Below are 23,814 nucleotides of genomic sequence, written 5' to 3' on the forward strand. Positions count from 1 at the left end.
TACCAGCATCATGCGCGCTTTAGGATGAAAAGAATAGAGGCAAATGAAACTAATCAAAGCCTTGTTTTCAGTGTCTTCTAGTACACAGTGCACAGCTATAGATACAACGTTTCAATAACTTGGTAAAGATACATATTATCTTCTATATTCTCCCCTCAAACAAATAATCTTGCTTCTGACCAGGCCACCTGTCATGGTCTTTGAGCTCGCTCTGATTTTCAGCTGTTCATGAAGCTCTAACATAACTTAAATCAAATAAAGCCCTACTCGTGCAGCAGGTTATGATACGTTTTGAATTATATTTATCAAATAAATGTAGTACTATTTTTTTCCATAAATCCCTGACGATGTTAATTTAGTGCTGGATGGTCAGTTACGAGGGTCCAGTTTCGGATTCCTCTTCCAAGAGTTGTTCTTTCTCTCAACTGCAATTGGTTGACACATTTTGGCTCTCTCTCTTTCTAGGCCTCTCATTGGACGCGCGAGGTTTGACAGTGAGCGAGAGGGTTGCACTTAACGCTTCGGAAAAAAAGTTATCCAGAAGTGAGTATCAATCAGAGAGCGGGGTGAAGGACAAAAAGAGAAAAAGGAAGAGGCAGAAAAGCAGGACGGAGAGACAAAAGCGATAGATAACATTACTTTCGAGCAATCAAACGCGCCGTAGAGATGGCATATCATATCGTTAGAGGTTTGAACCACCATTTATAGTCATAGTTTTTGGATTACTTTCGTCATTGTCGACTCTTTGCACTGTTGTAAACATTGACGTGCGCATTTTCCTTGTGCTCACTGCTTGGACGGAGTTTTTGTTTTCCCTCTTGTGGATTTGCCTTGGGAGAAATGAGTGACAGGAGGCGATCTGCCGCTGCTCTGAGCTCGAGAGCGCACGCCTTTTCGGTGGAAGCCCTGATCGGGTCAAACAAGAAGAGAAAGCTCCGCGCCTGGGAGGAAAAGGAGCTGGAGTTGTCTATGGAGAGCCTCGCCACCAACGGACAATTAGGAGACGGCGACGACCCTGTGCATTGTCTAGATATCGAGCCCGGTCAGTGCGTAACCACTATCACTTCATATTTTGGGGTTGTTGAATATTGTTATGCTTCCATCACAAAACTACGGATTATATCTCATGGAAAAGAGGAATACAGAAAAGGCAACCATTTCATCACCATCTCAAAGATAACGAGTCCTTATACTTTTTCCTCAGATAACTAATGTGGAATAATATAGTAGCCTACTACTGTAGGTTAATAGTGCCCGTAAATAATATATGTTTGTAGTTTAACATAACTATATACCGTTGGCCTAATAGTGGTGTATTAACATTGTGTAAATTATCAAAGCCGTTAACCACAAAGTATTGATTTTGTATAAGAATCATTGCTTTAACAAATTAATTGTCCTGTCAGTAGAAGCACGCAGAAAAGTAGTAGCCTCTCGTGGAAGGTCACGGTAAATTTTCTTATTGCGCTACTATATTCATTAATATCTTAAATGGTTACCTTAAAAGTTGTATTACCATTGTTTTACAAATTACTACATATTGGTACAACATACAGGTGCATGCATGCATGCATACACATGCATGTGAGGCCAGTGCCCCCTCTCTATTAGGCCTAGCTGGGTAAAATCTATTTCACGTGTGCCTTCCCACTGAGCACAGACGTCAATTCAACGTCTATTACACGTTGGTTCAATGTCATTTCATTGAAATGACGCGCAAACAACGTTGATTCAACCAGTGTGTGACCAGAGGGTCTCTATTGATACAATACAATTGGCCATACAGGTGACGCCAGTGGAGACATGATCAATTGTAATTAATATTTACATATTAAGATGGTCTTGAATTGAGAGAGATATTTGGCAGAGATGGGATAGGCCTACATTAGCAGCAAGGTTACACGAATTAGTGTAGGTTCTGTGGTTCAATGCAAATCATGCATTTTTGCAGAGTGCCACATACAAGATATCGTAAAAATAAGCCATCAAAGGGCAAATCTGTTTTTTTTTATACCCCCCAAAAAATGGTGAGTCCAAATATAATATAAGACAATGTGTGTGTGAAGAGAGTGTGTGTGTTGTTTGCACATGGTTAGCCTGTGTGCCCTGTATTTTCTATTCCAATTTCGTGCAGCATATATAGACCTAGTCTAACGCCATAATTGTTCATATTTTGGAAACAATAGGCCAATGAAACGTACGTTTAAACTATTTGTATTATTATGTTGTATTGGTTTATTTTTCCAATAATATAAACTATTTCGCTTTATGAAATTAAGGACACGCAACCCCCGTCTGCGTTTGACCTATAGGCCTACTCAAAATGTGTTCAGTGGATTACTTTAAGTCTAAGGAAAACATCAACACAGCTTTCAGTCAATTCTTGAGTCTTAATATTATTTTGCAACGTTTTAAAAATGTGTATTTTTGCAGTGTATTCGCTATAGGAAAAACGTCGATTGGGTAGAGACTCGGGCCTCAATCTCCAAGTAGCACTCACCTATATGAGCAATGGTGCGTATAAAGACTAGCCTAAAACAGAATTGGGACATCAATGTATATTTCATTCAAATTGATGATTGTGAATTTTGTATGCCTAAATCCCAAAATTGAAATGCCAAGGCAAATTTTAATGGCCTGCTATGAATTACGCAGGCTTTTTATTACTGTCAAAACATTTCATATCCATAAATCGAAAATCGAAAAATCTTTTTAAAATCTTTTATCGTTTTTTATTTGTTGGAAATGTTGTAATAAGCCAAAGAAAGTAGCTTAGCCTATCAGGATTTTCAATAGGTCGAAGTTAGTGCAGGCCTAGGCCTACAGTGCGCAAGTCACATTATATTCAAGTTATGATAGGCCTATCTATCATTTTAAATGATAGAATGTTCTAAATTATTAACGAAGATAGCAAAATCTGCATGAAAAGCTTTTATATGTCACAAATATATCGTATTTTCTACGTTTTGTGGGATTTGGAGCAGGTTTGAATTGAAGAACACTGCATTGATCTTATCGGAGAGACTGATGTCAAAAGCAGACAACAATGACATAAGAGGCTTCGAGCTTGAATATCCTTACTTTATTAACTACATGACGATGGAGATATTCCATAACCTGGGCTATTCTAACCGCCTCTGGCCTCAAATATGAATCGTAGGCCTAATATAAATTGATACATATCCTCTCAGCTCATTATAGCCTACATTGAATTTCAACAGACACGTAAACCAACAATCCCCATTACAACTGGTTTCACAATAGGTCTTGTAGCCTATAAACAAAAGGCTTTTTCTCAAATATGTAGGCCTGCATTAATGATCTAAAAGGGTCTAAAACGTTTTGCATTATAGGCTATATGCCTATATATATATATTATTTGGTTCATTAAAATCATTGTAGACTCATTTAGCGTCACGTGCATGGCTTTATGATCTACATATTTATTTATAATTTTACAATTCATTGTTGAGGCCTGGTCAAGCTGCATGGTCGAGAAGCCGTCAGCAAAATGACTGGACCCTCGCGCACAGAGGTTGCTGACTGAAATGCGCCAGCCGCCAAGCGTTGGGCATTTGGTGGATGCCTCACAAACGAGGAGAACCGAACTAAATTAGTTCACAGCTGAGATGCAGGGTATCGGTACTACCATTGACAATAGGACAGCGAGCCAGTCAGTCAAATACAGGTGATATATCCTCCACGGTTTCACATGAGCTGTTCCAGTTAGAGTCGTCGTTAATTGAAAAGACACGTTGTCTCGACGAGCTCCAAGTCATTATGAGCCAGATTCCTGGCAGCGTTGCAGGCAGTGTGTGAGAGTATCCAGCCTTGACTAGCCTCCAGTTGATGCGTAGACCAGCCATCATTGAAAACAGCTCGTCTCTGTGGTCAGTTTGTGCGGTTTAGGCTTTTTACTTAATGATTTTGCCTCCATGTGAAGCTTTCAAACCGACATGGTCATATAACATTCTTATTGAAAGACACGTCTTGGAAGAATATATCAAAATTGTGAGAACACCACACAATAGCTTAAACTGAATTAATCCCAATGTGTTTTCCCAGAGAACCAACATGTATGACAAACATGACCTTAGTTTCAGATAAGCACATGTAGGCCTGTCTGCAGAATTTATCCTCCAAAGCAAGGACTATTATCAATATTAAATTACTTGCCTGAAATGTAAATATCAGCACTCTCAGGTGTGTGCGAGAGAGAGAACATACAAAACCTGTAATAATAAGACAGAGTACTTGTGGATTTACAAATACATATATATAACATATTGCAGATCGCCTCACTCTTAAAGATACTGGCCTATTACTAAATGGTTTGTATAGCATCTATGTCTCACACAGGGAATCGGTAATTATATTATGGATAATAATTTAGACTTGTATTTTTATTTTTACAGTCTATGTGGTGACACTGGATTTTAAGAGACAGGCATAGGCTACTGAACTGTTGAATCTTTATTTTAAACCATATATTTGTGATTTTGTGATAATTCTGTCCGTACTTCATTTAACTCTGTGGTTTAAATATGTTTTCCTATTCTGTATAATAATATATTATATAATGTATGATATATAAATTGTCACTTGGTACTGATTATCCCAGAACCATTTTCTACATTAGAGACTCAAATGTAAAAATTCTTCCTCTGAGAAGAAAAGCCAAAATGTAAGACAACAGATGTGTGCGCTATTAAAATGGTTCAATCTTAATTTTATTGCCTCTCCCTAACATGGGTCTGAATTAAATTCAGGCAGAAACAGGTGGTTCTGATTCTTTTGGATTGGGTTACTCTTCAATTTCATGGTTGGTAGATTGCTACTTACCCACTCTGTTACAACTGTATTAAATGCATCTTCTATTCATAAACCTGTTTCCATAGGAAGGGCTTTACCTTGTAAGGCAAGTGTGTAATGATCACCAATGACCAGATTAGTCATACTCTGTGAATAGTCCATTGTTCCAATTCAATAGTCACACACACATTTGTTAGTTTCTTAACATGTTTTTTCGAATTAGATCATTACATAGTGAATGAGTTTGTGTGTGAGAATAAGAAGCTAAAATCCATAATATTCTTTGTGTTATAAAAGTGTTATAATTCACATTCAAACTATCTAGATTTCTTGTTGTGACAAACCGAAGACACCATTATTGTTCTTTTTTCAAACTTGGTAGATGTACAGGAAAAATCAATGTTCTCCGTCTAATGAGGTTCAACACAAGTTTCTCTGTGCCTAACCACAAGTTAGTTTATAGGGTTTTGAACAAGTGAGTGCTGTTCTCCATAGTTTAGCAGAGATTGGTGCAGTCTTTATTGGACAACTGTCTATGATTGTAGTTGGTCTGCATTAATCATGCAGTTGAGGTTAGCGCCAGATTTCTGACTCTGCTTCCACCTTTCTCTCTATTAGCTGCAGTGAGGTGCTACTTCCTTAAATATATCTATTTGTTCCTCTCTTCCTCTCACTCCGTCTCTTTCATTGTCTCCCCATTTCTCTCTCGATATGTTTATTTTTACCCAGCAATATCCTGTGTAATGTGGGATAGATGTGTGTCGTTTCTGTCACTTGTGTTGCTCAGCTGTACTGACTGGTTATAGTGGGTGAGACAGAGCAGGCTGTCAGTTAGTAGGGGGACAGTGGGATAACTGTGGTGGACAGGGACTGGTCTGGTGACATATGAGGGACAACGTGGTGACTCATTGAGGGCTGGTAGATGCACGCAGCGCAGCTTGATGACAGCAAAGGCCTGAGATGACAGCAGCAACCAGGCTGTCATGGTTGCTCTGAGCAGGCACAGATATCTGGTCTGGCCTCTCCCGCTGTGTGGCTGATGGCTGTGGGGCTGTATGGGCCAAATCAACAGCCACTCTGTCTGCCTTGTTCTTCGGCACATGGTGTGAGGGAGAGGATCATCACCGCCAATACGCTGAAAGGATCTCTCAAGTGGATGACGAAAAGTCTTTCCCTTAAATATCTCACTCCTTTTCTCTGCACCTCTCTCTCGCTCTCTTTCTTCCTCTCTCTCGCTCGCTCTCTCTCATATTACTCTCTCATCCACCTCTCTCTCTCTCTCTCTCTCTCTCTCTCTAATCCCTCTCTCTCTCTCATCCCTCTCTCTCTCATCCCTCTCTCTCTCTCTCTCTCTCTCTCTCTCTCTCTCTCTCTCCCTCTCATCCCTTTCTCTCTGTCTCTGTGGTGTATCTGTCCTGCCTGCAGTGTCTTCATGTCTCCACTCAATGCTATTGTCTCTTGTTTTGGGGCTGGTGATCACTTGGTGGTTAGTCCTGGGCCACACTCCAGTCTTTAACAGTCCTGCATCTGCATAACCCTGCTTACTTGGTGTGTCCTTCCAAAGCAACCTACTCACGTCAGGGCTCTCAATAAATAATACAATATTACATCCCTGGGACTAAACACCTCCCTCTGCAACTGGATCCTGGACTTTCTGACGGGCCGCCCCCCAGGTGGTAAGGGTAGGTAACAACACATCCGCCACGCTGATCCTCAACGCAGGGGCCCCTCAGGGGTGCATGCTCAGTCCCCTCCTGTACTCCCTGTTCACTCATGACTGCATGGCCAGGCACGACTCCAACATCATCATTAAATTTGCAGATGACACAACAGTGGTAGGCCTGATCACAGACAACGACGAGATCGCCTAAGAGGAAGAGGTTTAAAGACCTGGCCGTGTGGTGCCAGGACAACAACCTCTCCCTCAACTTGATCAAGACAAAGGAGATGATTGTGGACCACAGGAAAATAAGGACCAAGCCATGCCCCCATTCTCATTGACGGGGCTGTAGTGGAGCAGGTTGAGAGCTTCAAGTTCCTTGGTGTCCACATCACCAACAAACTAACATGGTCCAAGCACACCAAGACAGTCATGAAGAGGGCACAACAAAACCTATTCCCCCTCAGGAGACTGAAAAGATTTGGCATGGGTCCTCAGATCCTCAAAAAGTTCTACAGCTGCACCATCGAGAGCATCCTGACTGGTTGCATCACTGCCTGGTATGGCAACTGCTCGGCGTCCGACCACAAGGCACTACAGAGGGTAGTGTGAACGGCCCAGCACATCACTGGGGCCAAGCTTCCTGCCATCCAGGACTTCTATACCAGGCGGTGTCAGAGGAAGGGCCTAAAAATTGTCAAAGACTCCAGCCTCCCATGTCATAGACTGTTCTCTCTGCTACCGCACGGCAAGCGGTACCGAAGCTCCAAGTCTTGGTCCAAGAGGCTTCTAAACAGCTTCTACCCCCGAGCCGTAAGACTCCTGAACATCTAGTCAAATGACTACCCAGACTATTTGCATTGCCCCACCTCTCCCCCGCTTTACACCACTGCTACTCTCTGTTGTCATCTATGCATAGTCACTTTAATAACTCTACCTACATGTACATACTACCTCAACTAACTGGTGCCCCAGCACATTGACTCTGTATCGGTAACCCCCTGTATATAGTCTCGCTATCGATATTTTACTGCTGCTCTTTAATTACTTGTTACTTTTATCTCTTATTCTTATCCTTATTTTTTTGAACTGCATTGTTGGTTAGGGGCTCGTAAGTAAGCATTTCACTGTAAGGTCTACCTACAACTGTTGTATTCAGCGCATGTGACTAATACAATTTGGTTTGATTTGATTCGATATTGGCACAAACAAAGGAGACAGTACATTAATAAAAAATAGAATGCATAACTTTACAGTAGACTGTATAGAACTCTACCTGGAACCAAAAAAGGGTTCTCCTATGGGGACAGCCAAAAAGCCATTTTGGAACCCTTTTGGATTCCATGACTTTATTTGGAAACTAAGATCTGGAATAGTTAATCTGGGAAATTTCATGTTGTTTATGTAGGCTACACTTCTTTGCCATTTTCATTGTTGTTATTGTGTTGCCTCTATTAGAGATTTAATGGGAAAAAATATAAGACCTTTGTTATAACTTTGTTGTGGATCCTTTTCATATGGCGTAGTAATATATGACATTAGACTATATACATAGTAATATGAATTAAAGTGTGTAGTTCGTGAGTATGTTTATTTGAATAATACGTCTTAAATTCATATGGGCAAGAGTCTGTTAGTCCTACTTTATATTTTTATGCTCTCATTGACTGTGGCGTGGCATTCAGTTGGGTTCATTTTTCAGCTTTTTTTATTTTGTTCGTGGGCGTTTGTTTTCATGTACAAAACCCATTTCGTTTGATGCATGCTTTACCCTTCTGTTTTTTTGTATACCCCTGGATACTTTATGACATTTCAAACGTAAATGGAATAGTTTTAGTCAGATTTCAATTTTCTCCAGTTTTGGTGCTTTCTCTGAGTTCATGCTGCAGGTGATTTGGCCTCAACGGGCAATACCAGAGACCATAAAAAACAGGTCAATACTCAACGCCAATTTTCCTAAAGCCCCGGCTCTACTGTGGCTGCATTTTCATAATCTTGATAATCTCCACAGATTCGGAGGCGAGCCCCGGATCAGACGACGAGGGTTTGGCGGAGAGGACGTCGTGCTCCTTCGGCTCCCCCGCGGACCTGGCCCCGGCGGCCTGCGAGCCGTCTCCCGCTGCCTCCATGGAGGAGATTCAGGTGGAGCTGCAGTGCGCAGACCTCTGGAAGCGCTTCCATGAAATTGGCACGGAGATGATCATCACTAAAGCGGGGAGGTAAAGCAACTGCTGCATATTTATGATTTAAGGGACTCATCTGATATTATATTTCCTTCTAGGAATAGGCTGCGCTGAACACATGTTCTGTGTTGGCCTACTATAGGATAGACTAGGCATATGGCCTAGCTTTCTATAGGTTTTACGACTAGGTGCATTGCCTCTGATGACGCAAAATTGTTTATGAAGTTCTGTGCAAAATTGATTATAATTGCTACATTTTTCCACACGCACACGCACACAGACAACACACGCACACCGAAACCTAGTTTTGCGCAGAAGATGCCCGTCCTCTATGGGAATTACCCCTGTTTTTGTGGGGTGCTAATGTGTTGCACATGGGGGAAAGGGCTCCGGACGTGCGAGGGCCGCTCCAATCAGAGGCCATACATGAAGTGTGAGGGTATTCCATGGCTGATGTCAGAAAATAGCCGGCGAAGAAAGGAACTGTTTCTAATTAATCTCTTTGAAACATGTTTTCGGTTTTCTTATCCTTTTGGGTAGCAATTACAACCTAAACCGAGCATATAACTAAACCTACACTGTTCTCAGGAAGACCTTTCCCCTGCGCGCTCTCACCGGGAGGGCCATGTATTTCCCGTCCATTTTGAATTTTACGATCAAGCAATATGAGAAGGGAACTTATTGCTTGATTTATTTTTTTTGCCGTCAAGGAAATTTATGAAGTCCACTTATTCACAAAGTAAGCCTAAAAATAAAGCGGTATAGGGTATTACTATTCCCTCCATGAAACAAATGAAAAACATTGGGAAAGCATGTTCCTCTGTAGGCCTATAGTTTGTAATAGATTAACCTATTTACATATTTGTTTATTTCAAAATTAGGGTATTTGCAGATAGAAGGTGAAGAGGTTTATCTAACCTAGGCCTAACTGACTTTAGTTTCAAAGGCCACTTGATTTTACAGCTCAGTTTTCTTTAAACTACCACTATAAACTTCAGCTAACCTTAGCCACCACAAGCCACCAATCAATGGAAGTGATGGAGAATCTGAGTATGTTTAATTTTTTAAAATGTCCAAATCACCTGAAATCAATTCAACTCAACTCCATGTTTGGTTTGATGTTTCTTAAAGGTGATTTGGCCCAAAAAAAAAACATGCTCACATGCCCCCATCACTTCCATTGATTGTTAGTTTGTGGTGGCTAAAGTTGGCTGAAGTTCGTAGTGGTTTAACGATAACTGAACCATAGATTACAGTTTCTCTTATTTTCAGGGTGAGGAACCATCTAACATCAAGTTCTAAAATAGTGAACTACTCCTTTAAGGCCATTTCAGCACCCTGTTTTGAGTTCAGAGACTTCAACACATTTAAATACATATATATAGATTTAATTTTTTTATGGATCAGAAATATTACTTATGTTTTAGGCTACCATTTAATGTCAATTAAGGAGAAATAGAGGCCCAGTAAAAACATCAGCATCAAACCTTTAGATTTGTCCCCGTCTAGGCTAATATAGGCTAATATAGACCTACTACTTTTAACAACAGAAGATAGTACGATATTAATTTTAACAACAAAAAATATTATGATATTAATCACATTTATTAAACATATGATAATTCCTCTGACTATGTAACACGCATCAGAAGAGAGCGAGGGCAGAGCGGAATGTTCTATGGCCTAACATAGGGATGCGCATATTTCTCTTCTCATTTGAAAATGCTTTCCATTTCGTTAAACCAGATATCCATTATTTTTGATTATTTTTGTCGAACTTATTTTTGTCGAACTTTTATTTGAAGCTGACCAATTAGTCTACATGTTTTTATGGAGAAATGTCAAGGACCACGTTGTTTGCGTGTTGAATTTTCTTTTGGTAGGCCTAGGCCAATATCAAATTGCATAATATTCTAAAGTTGTACTGTGAAGTTGTGAAGTTGTATTTTTCGGTTTGCTCTTATGTTAATACTACATGTACGCTAACTTGACAGCTAACCCGTAAATCAGATTTACCTAAACAATATATGATCAACGTTGTTTTCATGATATTCATGAATCAGATTTACGTTGTTAATCGCTCCATAAATAGAACCAGTCCCTGTTTCAATGCAGTAGGCCTAGAGTTTACAGGACTGGCTGCGTGTATTTCACGGCTCTGCTAATAATAAGCCTATAAATTCAGAGGAGGAAGTAAGAAAACAGCCCTCTTGTCTCATTATGAGGGAAAAGATGTATGACGTTTAAATGAAATAAAAATGCAGCTTTTGAAGTGTAAAACGAGGAATGAAGTTGAAAATGTCTCTGTGTATGCAGTCCTACTTTTAATAGGGCGTCTGTTTGCCTTCTAAACTTATGTTCCTGGTTTGATTTGCGTCGAATAACAAAACAGAACTTCTCATGATTGGGTACACATTGTCAAGGAAGAGTGAGTTTGTTGCCAGCTCGTGCATTAAGAGTTTCAATCTTCTTTGGATGAAATGACCTACTTTCTTAAATCAGAATAATATTTATTTAATGAAGACATGGAACTTTGATAGACATTTTAATGAATTATCATAAAGTTGTGCATATAGGCCCTGTTATGATGGGATGAGGGGTGAAAATGACCTCATATGACTGGCAAGACATTGGTCAAACTTCAAACCTTGTCTCTCTCTTGGGTGTTGTGAATTTTCTCAGTGATTTGCCCAGTGGTGCACTAGAATGTATTTCAAGTGACATTATACTTAATGTCTGCATTAATTATACTTAATGTCTGCATGGTGCAGGGTTTCTTTTCCCCTTTTTAATGCTGATACTCATAATCCAATATTAAACTTTGCAAGCTAGTTTGCTAATATCACACACACTCTCTCTCTCTCCCTCTCTCCCTCTCTCTCTCTCTCTCTCTCTCTCTCTCTCTCTCTCTGTCCTCTCTTAGGCGGATGTTCCCTGCAATGAGAGTAAAGATCGTGGGTCTTGACCCCCATCAGCAGTATTACATAGCCATGGACATTGTTCCTGTGGACAATAAGAGATACAGGTATGCTCCTATCTTCTTAAGGTATGCTCACACTTCTTAGCGCTTCCAAACATTTCCTAACTTCCCAACTAATTTCCTAACTTCCCCATTCAGATGTGTATGTACAATGATGTATCCACAGTGATGTACACATACAGTGTCTTCAGAAAGTATTAATACACCTTGACTTTTAGTTGTTTTACAGCCTGAATTCAAAATGGATTAAATAAAAAGAAAAGTCACACCCATCTACACACAATACCCTACAATGACAAAGTGAAAACATGTTCTTCGAAATTGTAACTCATTTATTGAAAATGGAATACAGAAATATCTAATTTACTTAACTATTCACGCCCCTGAGTCAATACTTTGTAGAAGCACCTTTGGCAGTGATTACAGCTGTGAGTCTTTCTGGGTAAGTCTCTAAGAGCTTTCCACACCTGGATTGTACAACATTTGCCCATAATTATTTTCAAAATTCTTCAAGCTCTGTGGAATTGGTTGTTGATAATTTCTAGACAAGCATTTTCAGGTCTTGCCATAGATTTTCAAGTAGATTTAAGTAAAAACTTTAACTTGGCAACTCAGTCTTCTTGTTCACTGTCTTCTTGGTAAGCAATAGATTTGGCCTTGTGTTTTAGGTTATTGTCCTGGTGAAAAGTGAGTTCATTTCCCAGTGTCTAGTGGAAAACAGACTGAATCAAGTCTTCCTCTAGGACTTTTCCTGTGCTTAGCGCCATTCCATTTATTTTTTATCCTAAAAAACTCCCCATCCTTAATGATTACAAGCATACCCATAACATGATACAGCCACCAGTATGCTTGGAAATATGGAGAGTGGTACTCAGTAATGTATTGTATTGTATTTTCCCAAAACATAACACTTTGTACTAAGGACAAAAAGTGAATTGCTTTGCCAGATTTTTTGCAGTATTACTGTACTTTAGTGCCTTGTTGTAAACAGGTTGCATGTTTTGGAATATTTTTATTCTGTACATGCTTCCTTCTTTTCACTCTGCCAATTCGGTTAGTATTGTGGCGTAACTACGATGTTGTTGATCCATCCTCAGTTTTCTCCTATCACAGCCATTAAACTCTGTAACTGTTTTAAAGTCACCATTGGCCCCATGGTGAAATCCCGGAGCAGTTTCCTTCCTCTCCGGCAACTGAGTTAGGAAGGACGCCTGTATCTTTGTGGTGACTGAGTGTATTGATATACCATCCGATGTGTAATTAATAACTTCACCATGCTCAAAGGGATATTCAATGTCTGCTTTTTAAAATTTTATCCATCAACGAACAGGTGCCCGTCTTTGCGAGGCATTGCAAAACCTCCCTTGTCTTTGTGGTTGAATCTGTTTGAAATTCACTGCTTGACTGAGGAACCTTACAGATAATTGTAAATGTGGGGTACAGAGATGAGGTAGTCATTCAAAAATCATGTTAAACATTATTATTGCACCGAGAGTGAGTCCATGCAACTTAATATGTGACTTGTTAAGCACATTTTTACTCCTGAACATATTTAGACTTGCCATAACAAATGGGTTGAACATGTATTGACTCAAGACATTTTTATTTTTTATTTTTTATTGATTTGTAAAAATTCCTCAAATAAGTATTCCACTTTTACATTATGGGGTATTGTGTGTAGGTGTAACAGTTTTGCTTCCGTTCCTCTCCTCGCCCCTACCTGGTCTCAAACCAGGGACCCTCTGCACACATCAACAACAGTCACCCACGAAGCACCGTTACCCATCGCTCCACAAAAGCCGCGGCCCTTGCAGAGCAAGGGGAACAACTACTTCAAGGTCTCAGAGGGAGTGACGTCACCGATTGAAACGCTATTAGCGCGCAACCCGCTTACTAGCTAGCCAATTCACACCGGTTACATAGGCCAGTGACAAAACATCTCAATGTTATCCATTTTAAATTCAGGCTGTAACACAACAACATTTGGAAAAAGTCACGGTGTGTGAATACTTTCTGGAGGCACTGTTCATTCAATACAACACATTATTGGGACATGACACTCTCCATGTCCGAGATTGATGTTCTAATTCAGTCAAACCAAACTAGTCTCTGCCCCCATCTTGGATGAAATAGCCTACTGTTGATAAAAAAATATAAAAAAATTGGACAGTAGTTAAAAAAAAAAAAACATGCACAGATCATTTCACATGGTGATAAGAAATGCAGATATACACATAAATCTGAATGGAACCTGAAACAATGGTCTTTACTGTATGTCCATCTTGGGGATATGTTTTTATGATGGATATCTCCAGGCAAAGTATCTGAATGAATTCCTGGCATAGAACACAATGTCTGGCGCTCCAGAGAACCAGAGGAGAATGAAAAGTATTTATCATGATGTGTTTATGGTTCGAGTGAGACCATCAAATTGATAGCTTTATTCACTGTGTAAATGGCAAAGCATATTTTTACTGTAAACCTATTTGACCGTGGTGGAATACTAGTTTTATATATGTAAGTTATCTCAGCCATCTCAGGACAGTGTCAGAGTGACAGACAAAACGGCAGTGTCATAGTTGCAATAACGTTATAACAGCGCTACAGATGGGTTACCATGCCTTTGTTTAATTTTATCTCAAATTGAACACATAGTACATCTTCAGTTTATATATCAATAACATAGATTAATGTTATTGTTGTTACAGACATTTTTACTATGTTTAAGTTTTATTTGATAAACAGAACTTGGCTGTCTTGAACGGAACACTGAAGAACCACTTTAACAATGCATTTTCAGTAGTTAAACATTATGTATTCTTTTCCCAAGTTGTTTATTTACATTTTTTCATTGAAGCACAGTAGAACCCTGGCTCTCTCATTGACTGCAGCATTTGCCTTAGAGTGAACGGTCTAGAGAACCAAAATATCATGGAAGATTTTTAGAAGCCAAAAGATCTTGTAAAATGAAATAGGATTTTCATCCCGGCTCGGGACTTTACCACAGGGCTTTGTAAACTGAGCTCCGAGCTGTCACTGGAATGTCTCATAGTTCTCATAGAGTTGGGGTCTGGAAATACAGTCGTTACTTGCTTTACTTAGGCTCTCTGCCTCTCTTTAGGAACTTCTTGTTTATTCTGGGCTCTTTAAATCTCTATATATTAAGTGTCCTTTATGTGGACAGTTGGTAAGTTTTAAGTTTGAATCACATTGAGCACACAGACCAGCAATGTCAAGCTCTTAAAATTGACTTTGTCCGCTATATGTGAACACAAACATGCACGCACACACACACACACACACGAAAACACATGTTTACATATGAAGACTTGACTTGATGAACTCAACCCTGTAGGGTAATGTAATAGTAATATTTACTCTGTCAGTAAGGTAACCCAATTTCCAGTCTGGGTTTGGCAAGTGTGTGTCAGTCTGAATTTCTGTTTGTCCATAAAAGTATATATCTGTTTGATGAGTTGCATGCATACATATGTTGTGTCGATGGTCTGTGTGTGTGTGTGTATAGGAAGTGTGGTGTTAGATGAGGGGGCGTGCATATCCCCCACCCCCCCCTCATCTGTCCAAAGGGTGTCACATAAAGTCAGATCTTTATTGATTGTGCTGGAGCCAGATGGCAGATTTATGGAAGATGAAAGGGGACTAATCAAATTTCCAGTCCTGTTTGGGGCTAAGGTTTCTCTCTTCCTTAACACTTTCCCTGCTACACCGAGCTTAACCCTAAACAGCACTCCAAACAGGAAATTACACAAACGCCTGGCATTCTGTGTGTGTGTTTGGTCTGGGGTCGGGTCTGTGTGTGTGTGTGTGTGTGTGTGTGTGTGTGTGTGTGTGTGTGTGTGTGTGTGTGGAGAGAGTGTTTGTAGGTGTGTACAGGGGGGTCAAGGCTGTGTGTGTGCGTATGAGAGAGAGAGAGACGAGAGGGTTGTGTAATAACAAAGAGGCCAAATTAGAGTTTTGTCCATGTTATACCGCTGAATGATGACTTTGGCAGAGGCGTTGCAAGTAAGCACTTTCAACTGTGCACATGGCCAGAACTAAAGGCAAACAGCTGTGCCTGGGGCTACAGTGGACTGGAATCCCCCTCGTGCTACAGTCAGTCAGCCAGTCAGTGAGGGGAATGCTCTATGGTGGGCGGGGCAGCCAAATTGTACCGTAACTTACAATACAACATAAAATGTTATGACTAAGCTTAATTGGTAATATGTCATTAAAAGCATATGTAGTGTGTGGGGATATTTGATGTCTCTATTGTGAACAAGCCCTGCATCTGAAACACATGACACATGATGTCCAAGACTTCAATGCTTCCCAATAACATGCAAAACCTGTTGAAAAAAAACAGAAAATGATATGTGAAATGTGGTTTGGTGCTGATACGTCTGTCACTGTGTGTGTGTCGTCCAGGTATGTGTACCACAGCTCCAAGTGGATGGTGGCGGGGAACGCAGACTCCCCCGTGCCCCCGCGGGTCTACATCCACCCAGACTCCCTGGCCTCTGGAGACACCTGGATGAGGCAGGTGGTCAGCTTCGACAAACTCAAACTCACCAACAATGAGCTGGATGACCAGGGCCATGTGAGTGAGCCGGTGAGCCGGCTTAACTTGACATACCATTGCCTCCCTCCTACACCTGTACACTGTTACACCTGTACACTTGAACACTGTTACACTTCTACACTAATATAAATATGTATTAGTAATTGTACTGTTTCAGTATTTCTCAAAGTGCTTCACATTATAACAGGGGAATTTATTTCACCCCACCCATGTATAGATGAGACTATTCTTAGAGAAGAAGAGAGACTGTTTTTGCTACTTCGGCCTTTATCGACTGATACTGAAACAGTTGATTGGTCATGATGTAGTTATGGCACATGATGGCTCTCCTCATGACATGAACTCAGTGCTGTTACAGGCCAGATTGGTTTGATTACCAAGTTGTTGAAACAGTCAAAAGCCAGTGCATACCCATTTCTCCATTGAGGTCCTGATTTAGGGATGCCAGTGCGGCGCTGGTGGGCTGGCACACCCTGGTCCTCATGTGGGCCTGTTTTCCATCCGGCCAGCTGATTCTATCGCAGCTCCATTCTTCTGACAAATGTATTAACAGATGCAGCAGTGGGTGCGTATTTTGAGGGTAGTCAGGCAAGGCCCCTTTTTCCTCTCCCACAGCCTCGTTATAAGGCCTTTGTTCTCCTGGAGGCCTCGAGGCGAGAGGAAATTAACTTTGTAACTTCCTGTGTGGGAAACCTCACCGCAGATAGGCTGGTATCTGACCCATCTCTCTTCTCTTCTTCCTCTGACTACTATCAAACCTCTCCATCAACAGCGGTAGCTATTGGTTATTAATCATCTGTTTCATGTGCTGCTGATTTTCCAAGCTGATTGGCTTTTGCTTGTGATTCATAAATTAGATATAAATATGTCGCTGAAATCACTGCATTGCTACAGAAGGCTGTCAGTGACATTACAACATGTATTGTTTTGACAAGAGATCTGTCAGATAAGACCCTTGGCTGCTCTGTGTTGTTGTGAGCTCAGTGTGTGTATGTGTGACGGGGGCAGGGTTGACCTGACTCAGGCCCAGGCAGGACTCAGAACCCTTGGTCATAACTGCAGGGTCCCGTGAGCCGAGCAGGGGGGCAAGGGGAAGGTGATGGGGGGGCCCTGGCTAGAATATTACATTTACTGTCACTGTTATTCAGTACTGTTTCCCCAATCTCTGTTTGAAATGACCCCCTTAGTTGTCTGCGGCTCCAAGGAGGCTTTCTCACTCGGGCTGTAATCAAGAGCAGACAGAGAGCCGGAGGGAAGGCTGGGCCGTCGTAACCTGACTCCTCGGCTCTGCTCTCTGGTGTTAAATACTTACCTCACCACCTCTCTCATTAGAAGTGTGGACTCATGTTCCTCTTAATTATATAGCTTTGATATGAATTCAGACTTGCTTAGACACTTAGACACACACACACACACACACACACACACACACACACACACACACACACACACACACACACACACACACACACACACACACACACACACACACACACACACACACACACACACACACACACACACACAGAGAGGATGTAACCATTACGATCTCTCTGTGGTTTCAGATCATCCTCCACTCCATGCATAAGTACCAGCCTCGTGTCCATGTGATCAGGAAGGACTTCAGCAGTGACCTGTCCCCCACCAAGCCTGTTCCCAGCGGAGAGGGAGTGAAGACCTTCAGCTTCCCTGAGACTGTCTTCACCACTGTCACCGCCTACCAGAACCAACAGGTCTGAGACCAGACACCTTTCTCTTTGTTGCTACAATGGTATGTTGCCACTCAATGGGTCTATCTGCACCAGGCTTAGGATCAATTCATTTTCATTTCTGGAAGTGAACATCAATTCAGTTTATGAATGGAAAATGACCAAATAATAATATTATTAACTCAAATTCTGATTTTCATGAAATTCTTTCTTCATTCATACATTCATTAGGTCCCTCTTCGATTAAAAAAAAAATGTTATGTTGACCCGTTATTTCCCTCTCCAACATGTACATTGGTCATCGCTATGTCATGTGTTTTGATTGTAATGTTTTTCTTTCCTGCAGATAACAAGACTAAAGATCGACCGCAACCCATTTGCTAAAGGATTTCGGGATTCAGGCAGAAACAGGTATATATATCTCCAGTAACCCGAGGTCCGTGTAATACAACATGATTCAGCGTTCGCCATGCTGTGTGGCGCAAATCTTTCATTTTCTCCAACGTGGCCTTTAATATGGAAATAATCCCCTGGAGATACCACCTAATCCCATATGCTGCTCCATATAAAATCAGTCATCTCTCCCCTGCCAAGAAAACCCCATTACATCTGAGATAGAACCACATGTTTTGGGTAGGGCTCTCTCTCTTTCCCTCCTTTTCTCTGTGTGCCTCTCTCTCTGTGTGTCTGTGTGTCTGTGTGTCTGTGTGTCTGTGTGTCTGTGTGTCTGTGTGTCTGTCTGTCTGTCTGTCTGTCTGTCTGTCTGTCTGTCTGTCTGTCTGTCTGTCTGTCTGTCTGTCTGTCTGTCTGTCTGTCTGTCTGTCTGTCTGTCTGTCTGTCTGTCTGTCTGTCTGTCTGTCTGTCTGTCTGTCTGTCTGTGTCTGAATTATCATATATAGCGGGGGAAACACTGAACCAGACCCTCAGCACATGAAAGCTCCCCTCCCATCTGGAGTGCATTTTCGGCACAGATATTTGAGACATCTTTTTTCATTTTTCAAACATTAGAGTGCTGGGGTTTATGAACTAGCATTAGAATTTCATTGCAGAAAACTACAGATTAAAAGATTATGCAGGAATAAGATATTTATAGACAGAAAATGTATTTATCTTTACACATATCCTAACTCTGCTCATGGTAGTAATTTACCTCATCACTGTTAAACTGTGCAGAGTAATGCCACAGTATAGCGATCTGAAATCAATAAAAACAGGGACATATTACACAAGCTAAATTGTACAATTAACTACAGAGTTGGTTCTCTATGTATTTATATGTTAATACAGATCCGTCTCAGGTATTAAATTATGATTATGTCGTCAATTGCATTTTGGCTGGTGACACATTACTTTATGAGGTAAAACAGGGCATAGCTTATTTGTTGGGTTTTGATCCTGAGCACTATGAATGAGCGCACTGATGGCCAGGGCCAGTGTGATTAGCGTAGTGCGCTAACGAGCTGGAATGGCCCGGGAGTTACTGGCCCTAAAATAACATGGTCGGGACAGGCCCTCGTTTCCTTGGGATAGGGCTCAGCAGGGCACACAGGAGTAAATCACGCAGGAAGGAGAACCGTGTTCAAGATGAAATGTCACCCAGATTTATGATCACAGTAAAAACCTGCTCCTTTTAATGGCTCCAGTTTCCTCCGTCTGACTCCACTTCTCCTTCTCTGCCTCTCTCTTTCCAACCTCTCTCACTCATACTTACACTCCCTCCTTTCTCTATGTGCCTCTCTTGTTCTTTTGACTATCTGTTTTCCCGTCACAACTCTTCCTTCCTCTTTCTCTTGCCCCGCCCTTGTTATGTTTTATGTACCCAACCCATCCCTCATACTGACCCTCTTTTTTTTTTCTTCCACTGTTTCAGTCTCTCGTTCTCTCTCTCACACAGGACTGGTCTGGAGGCGATCATGGAGACCTATGCATTCTGGAGACCGCCTGTGAGGACACTCACGTTTGAGGACTTCACCAACATGCAGAAACAGCAAGGTGTGTAAAACTGTATCTAAACTATGTCCTAATCTCCTATCTACACTCTCTCACTGTCACTGCATACCTTTTCCTTTCCCTTACCTCACAACACATCAATTATCTATGTCCTTCATCAGTCTGGTCATCACTGGTCATCACTTTTGGCATGTCCGTCTGACTTGGAATGTACTGAACTTTTCACATTCTGCAGGACCTTAACAGTAAAATAATTAAATGACCCCTGTGGCTTTTGGACGGCTATTTGACGTGAGCGGTATCAGTGAAAGTCGCATGCATATCTCCCCAGCGAGCACAGCCCAGTGTCTCTACTCATGGCTTGTATCACAGGCCCCCGATGCTTAAAGCAAGCCGATTTCTTCAGCACTCCTTTCTCCAAGGTCATGATGACATTAGGTCACTCAGTATTTTGTCTGTGTCGACATCTGTTTGTTATCACAAACTCCTCCAAACCGATCAGACGTTAATTAAAGTCCTCGCGCCTCTGATGAACTTTGGGCGCTCCGTAAGGACTGAGCACCCCCCAGCTCCACCAGACGGCCTTCCAGTGGGGTAATCAACCGTTCCCCTCAGCAACACTAACGCTGCTCTAACCCCTGCCGACCAGAAAGGAAAACATGACATCACTGTGATATCTTCCTTGCCTTACCAACAGAAACTTGCAGAACTGAGCTGAACAGAACAGCACAGCTGTATTATCAAAGGCATATGGCGCAGTCAGAATCAGAACTCTGGCCAAGAGAGAATCCTGAATTAGTTAGTTATGCAGTGTTTTTTTTTCTTTAGCTGGTTTCAGATGGAATTTTAGTGAATGCGGCCCAAATTCTCATTAATAAAGAAATATGTGAGTGATATCCCACAGCTATCGGTCGATTCCAAAAGCTTGACTTATTGCATGTTAACCTGTGCCAAGATGAGTTTTTTATTTTTACGGTCATACATATCTAAATTATGAATGCATGATTCTTTGAGAAAAGGGGCAAGCTCGGAGATCTGTTGACCCAACATGTAATGTACCAAACTGAAGCCACATTTATGCTCAGAAACAATTACTGTTATTTATGAGAGGGTTTAAGATCCCATAAATAGTACTATTTAAAAGAAGTAATGCGGTCATGCAATTAGTCCTTAAAATCAGATGTTGAGCAAGTCGAGGTGGTGAAGTCATCTGCAATTTACAAGTAAGTGTAATATCGAATTCTTTAATACATGTGAATTAAGATGCTTATGCGCCAGTCTTAAACAGCACTCTCTTATTTGACCGGTTAAGATCAAACGGCAGCAGTTGCTGGAAGAAGACATTCTGGCGGCGAAAGGCTGAAATGAGAGATATTGTCAGAGTGTGATTGTTGGCCAGTGTTTGTGTTGTTGTTTCACTCCGTAGCGTTGGTTCTGTCTCACTGTCTTTGCGTTGTGTGTCTCTGTGTGTTTTTTAGGAGGAAGCACGGGCACCTCTCCCACCACCTCCAGCACAGGAACCCCCTCCCCTTCTGGTGCAGCCCACCTCCTGTCCCCCTCCTGCTCACCGCCTACCTTCCACCTGGCCCCCAACACCTTCAACGTGGGCTGCAGGGAGAGCCAGTTGTGCAGCATGGGGTTGTCTGAGTACCCGGCCTGCGCCCGCAGCAACATGGCGGCCCTACAGGGCTACGGGGGCCTGGCTGACAGCTCCTACGGACGCCTCCAGGCAGCAGGGGGCTCTGTGGCCTCCACCCAGCAGTCTGAATCGTTCCTGCCCCAGAGGACTTCCTCCCTGATTGCTGCGGGAATGCAGGGGGGCGGCCATGGCTCACTGTCCGGTGGCAGCAGTGGAAGCGCTGGCGGAAAGATGGATGCCTATGGAGGTCAGCTGACCTCGTTCCCAGCCTCCCAGCTGCAGTATGTGATGCAGGCGGGCTCTAGCTCCGCTTCTGGCTCTTCCTCCTCTGGCTCCTCCCCCTCATCCGCCCACATGTTCAGCGGGGGCCACCACCATGTGCAACAGGGGTCCTACAACGCCTTCTCACTCCACAACCCCTACAACCTGTATGGATACAACTTCCCCACCTCCCCTCGTCTGGCTGCCAGCCCCGAGAAGCCCCAGGGCGGCCTCCTGTGTTCCTCTTCCCCTGCCGGGGCATTTGCAGAGCGCCAGTACCTGTCCAACGGTGGCATGGACAGCATGCACATGATCGGCAATCCCTCCACTGGCCAGCAGGGGGCAGGCTCCTGTGATGGCCGGCAGTATGGCTCCTCCTCTCAAATGTCTATGCACATCGTGTAAAAACTAGGATCTCACTTCTGACCCAATTTTTGCTGTCCCGTTATTTCAACAAGTTATGTTTCTTCTACGATAAATCTGTTATCTCAGATGTGCTATTGATGTTGAGTCATTTTACATTTAGCGTTTGTAATACTGAGGTAGCGTACAAAGTGAACCTTTCAAAAAATGACTTTTCATCTCGTGATGCTTGTTGTTTTGAATTTCCCCCCAACAGGCTTTATTCAACGGAGTGAAACTGTTATTTAATTGCCACAATAGTGTTAAAAAGGCGAAGTGAAACCGTATACCTGACTCTCTCAGTAACTGTTCAGAACACTAACCCCACTATTGGGGACACACAGAGGGATCCGTGAAGGAGAGGAGCCCATATACTCTTACTGTGCAGGGATTCTCAGGAGTGAACCCATGAATTTGTTATGGTGCAATAGTAATGACAGCCTCTACAGTAACTCAGCCTTGTTGCTATGGATTATATCCAGCCCCGGACATGATGTGACAGGGGCTTCGTGAGATCCAGAAACTTCACCTCCACTTCCACATCTCTAGTTGTAACAGGACAGTTATGCAACATTATTCTATAGCGTTGTGGCAACATTGGGAGAGAACTGAAAGGGTTGTGGATATTAACAGTGCCTGATCAATATGGTTTTCCCTCTGGCCACTCAGAGGTGATGAAGGGAGGATGATGGATGAGGCACAAAGGGTGAATAATACAGCACATACTGGAGGGATGAAGTCAAAGACCTACAGGTCAGGGTGAGGGAGGAACTATGTGTGTCCGACAGGGGCCCAGTTGTTGGCCCTGCATCTCTCAGTGGACATGCTGGATGAGAGGCTCTGTTCAAGGGGACACTGAACATACAGTGAAATCACCACAATCTTATCAACTCCTTTCCTCACAGACTGGAATGGCTTCACAATTTTGAGGTGATTACCTTTTAAAAAGCATATATAAGATGGTGAATGCAAGTAAAAACCATAGGCTTTAAAATTGTTGTGTGAAATGTTTTAAATATACAATAGGAGAACAGAGTAATTAAAGTATGTTTTGGTGTGTTGTAGATAAGCGTATTTAAGTGCCAAGCAATAATGCTATTATATTGGCCAATCTATCATGAAGACAAATGTGTGGAAAAAAGGGAAATATCAAAAAGTATTCTTTAGAAAGGCATTTAAAAAAAATGTAAATACAGGTGCCAAGCACAGTAAAGTTCAATAAACATTTTAATTCATTTACATGGTTTTGATTCATTTACAGCCATCACTATAGGATGCGCGTACCATCCGCGTGGACCACTAACAAAAACACAAAGAATAGAGCAAATGCATCCTCTGACATTTTCTTATTCAAATATCACTTACTAGCAATTACAACGATACTCTACCATATGGTACCATATTATTCAACATCCATGGGGTTTATTTAATTAGTTTAAATAACAGGAAATCTTACTGACTGTGGCTTTATCATCAGAAATCTGCAATACTCTAACTATGCAAGTATGGAACAGTAAAGATGGAGAAAGATATACCAGAATATTGTGTATTTTAGAAAAAGTATCCAAGAATGGTCTTATTTATTATCCCAAGGTCTTGTAAACACATCTGCCCTGGTTGGTTTGAACCAATGACTCAA

The 23,814-nt window shown here is 41.8% G+C and overlaps 1 protein-coding gene across 1 annotated transcript; it reads left to right on the forward strand.

Annotated features, from left to right (window-relative positions):
• Positions 1-840: 840 nt before the first annotated feature.
• On the forward strand, positions 841-22,178 carry LOC120057959 (T-box transcription factor TBX15-like). Its single transcript, XM_039006442.1, has 8 exons — positions 841-1,042; positions 8,484-8,691; positions 11,579-11,680; positions 16,061-16,232; positions 17,780-17,947; positions 18,270-18,334; positions 19,818-19,915; positions 21,352-22,178. The coding sequence occupies exons 1-8, from the start codon at positions 841-843 to the stop codon at positions 22,176-22,178; spliced, it is 1,842 nt and encodes a 613-aa protein (XP_038862370.1).
• The last annotated feature ends 1,636 nt before the right edge of the window (positions 22,179-23,814 follow it).

Source organism: Salvelinus namaycush, chromosome 13 (genome assembly GCF_016432855.1).
Source record: "Salvelinus namaycush isolate Seneca chromosome 13, SaNama_1.0, whole genome shotgun sequence".
NCBI classification, from domain to species: Eukaryota; Metazoa; Chordata; class Actinopteri; order Salmoniformes; family Salmonidae; genus Salvelinus; species Salvelinus namaycush.

What these genes read in the sequence shown, in the direction of transcription:
- LOC120057959 (XM_039006442.1), top strand. Translation starts at nt 841, where the DNA reads ATGAGTGACAGGAGGCGATCTGCCGCTGCTCTGAGCTCGAGAGCGCAC. An exon ending in CCGCCTACCAGAACCAACAG is followed by an intron (nt 17,948 to 18,269) that starts GTCTGAGACCAG and finishes TCTTTCCTGCAG; the next exon opens with ATAACAAGACTAAAGATCGA. An exon ending in CAACATGCAGAAACAGCAAG is followed by an intron (nt 19,916 to 21,351) that starts GTGTGTAAAACT and finishes TGTGTTTTTTAG; the next exon opens with GAGGAAGCACGGGCACCTCT.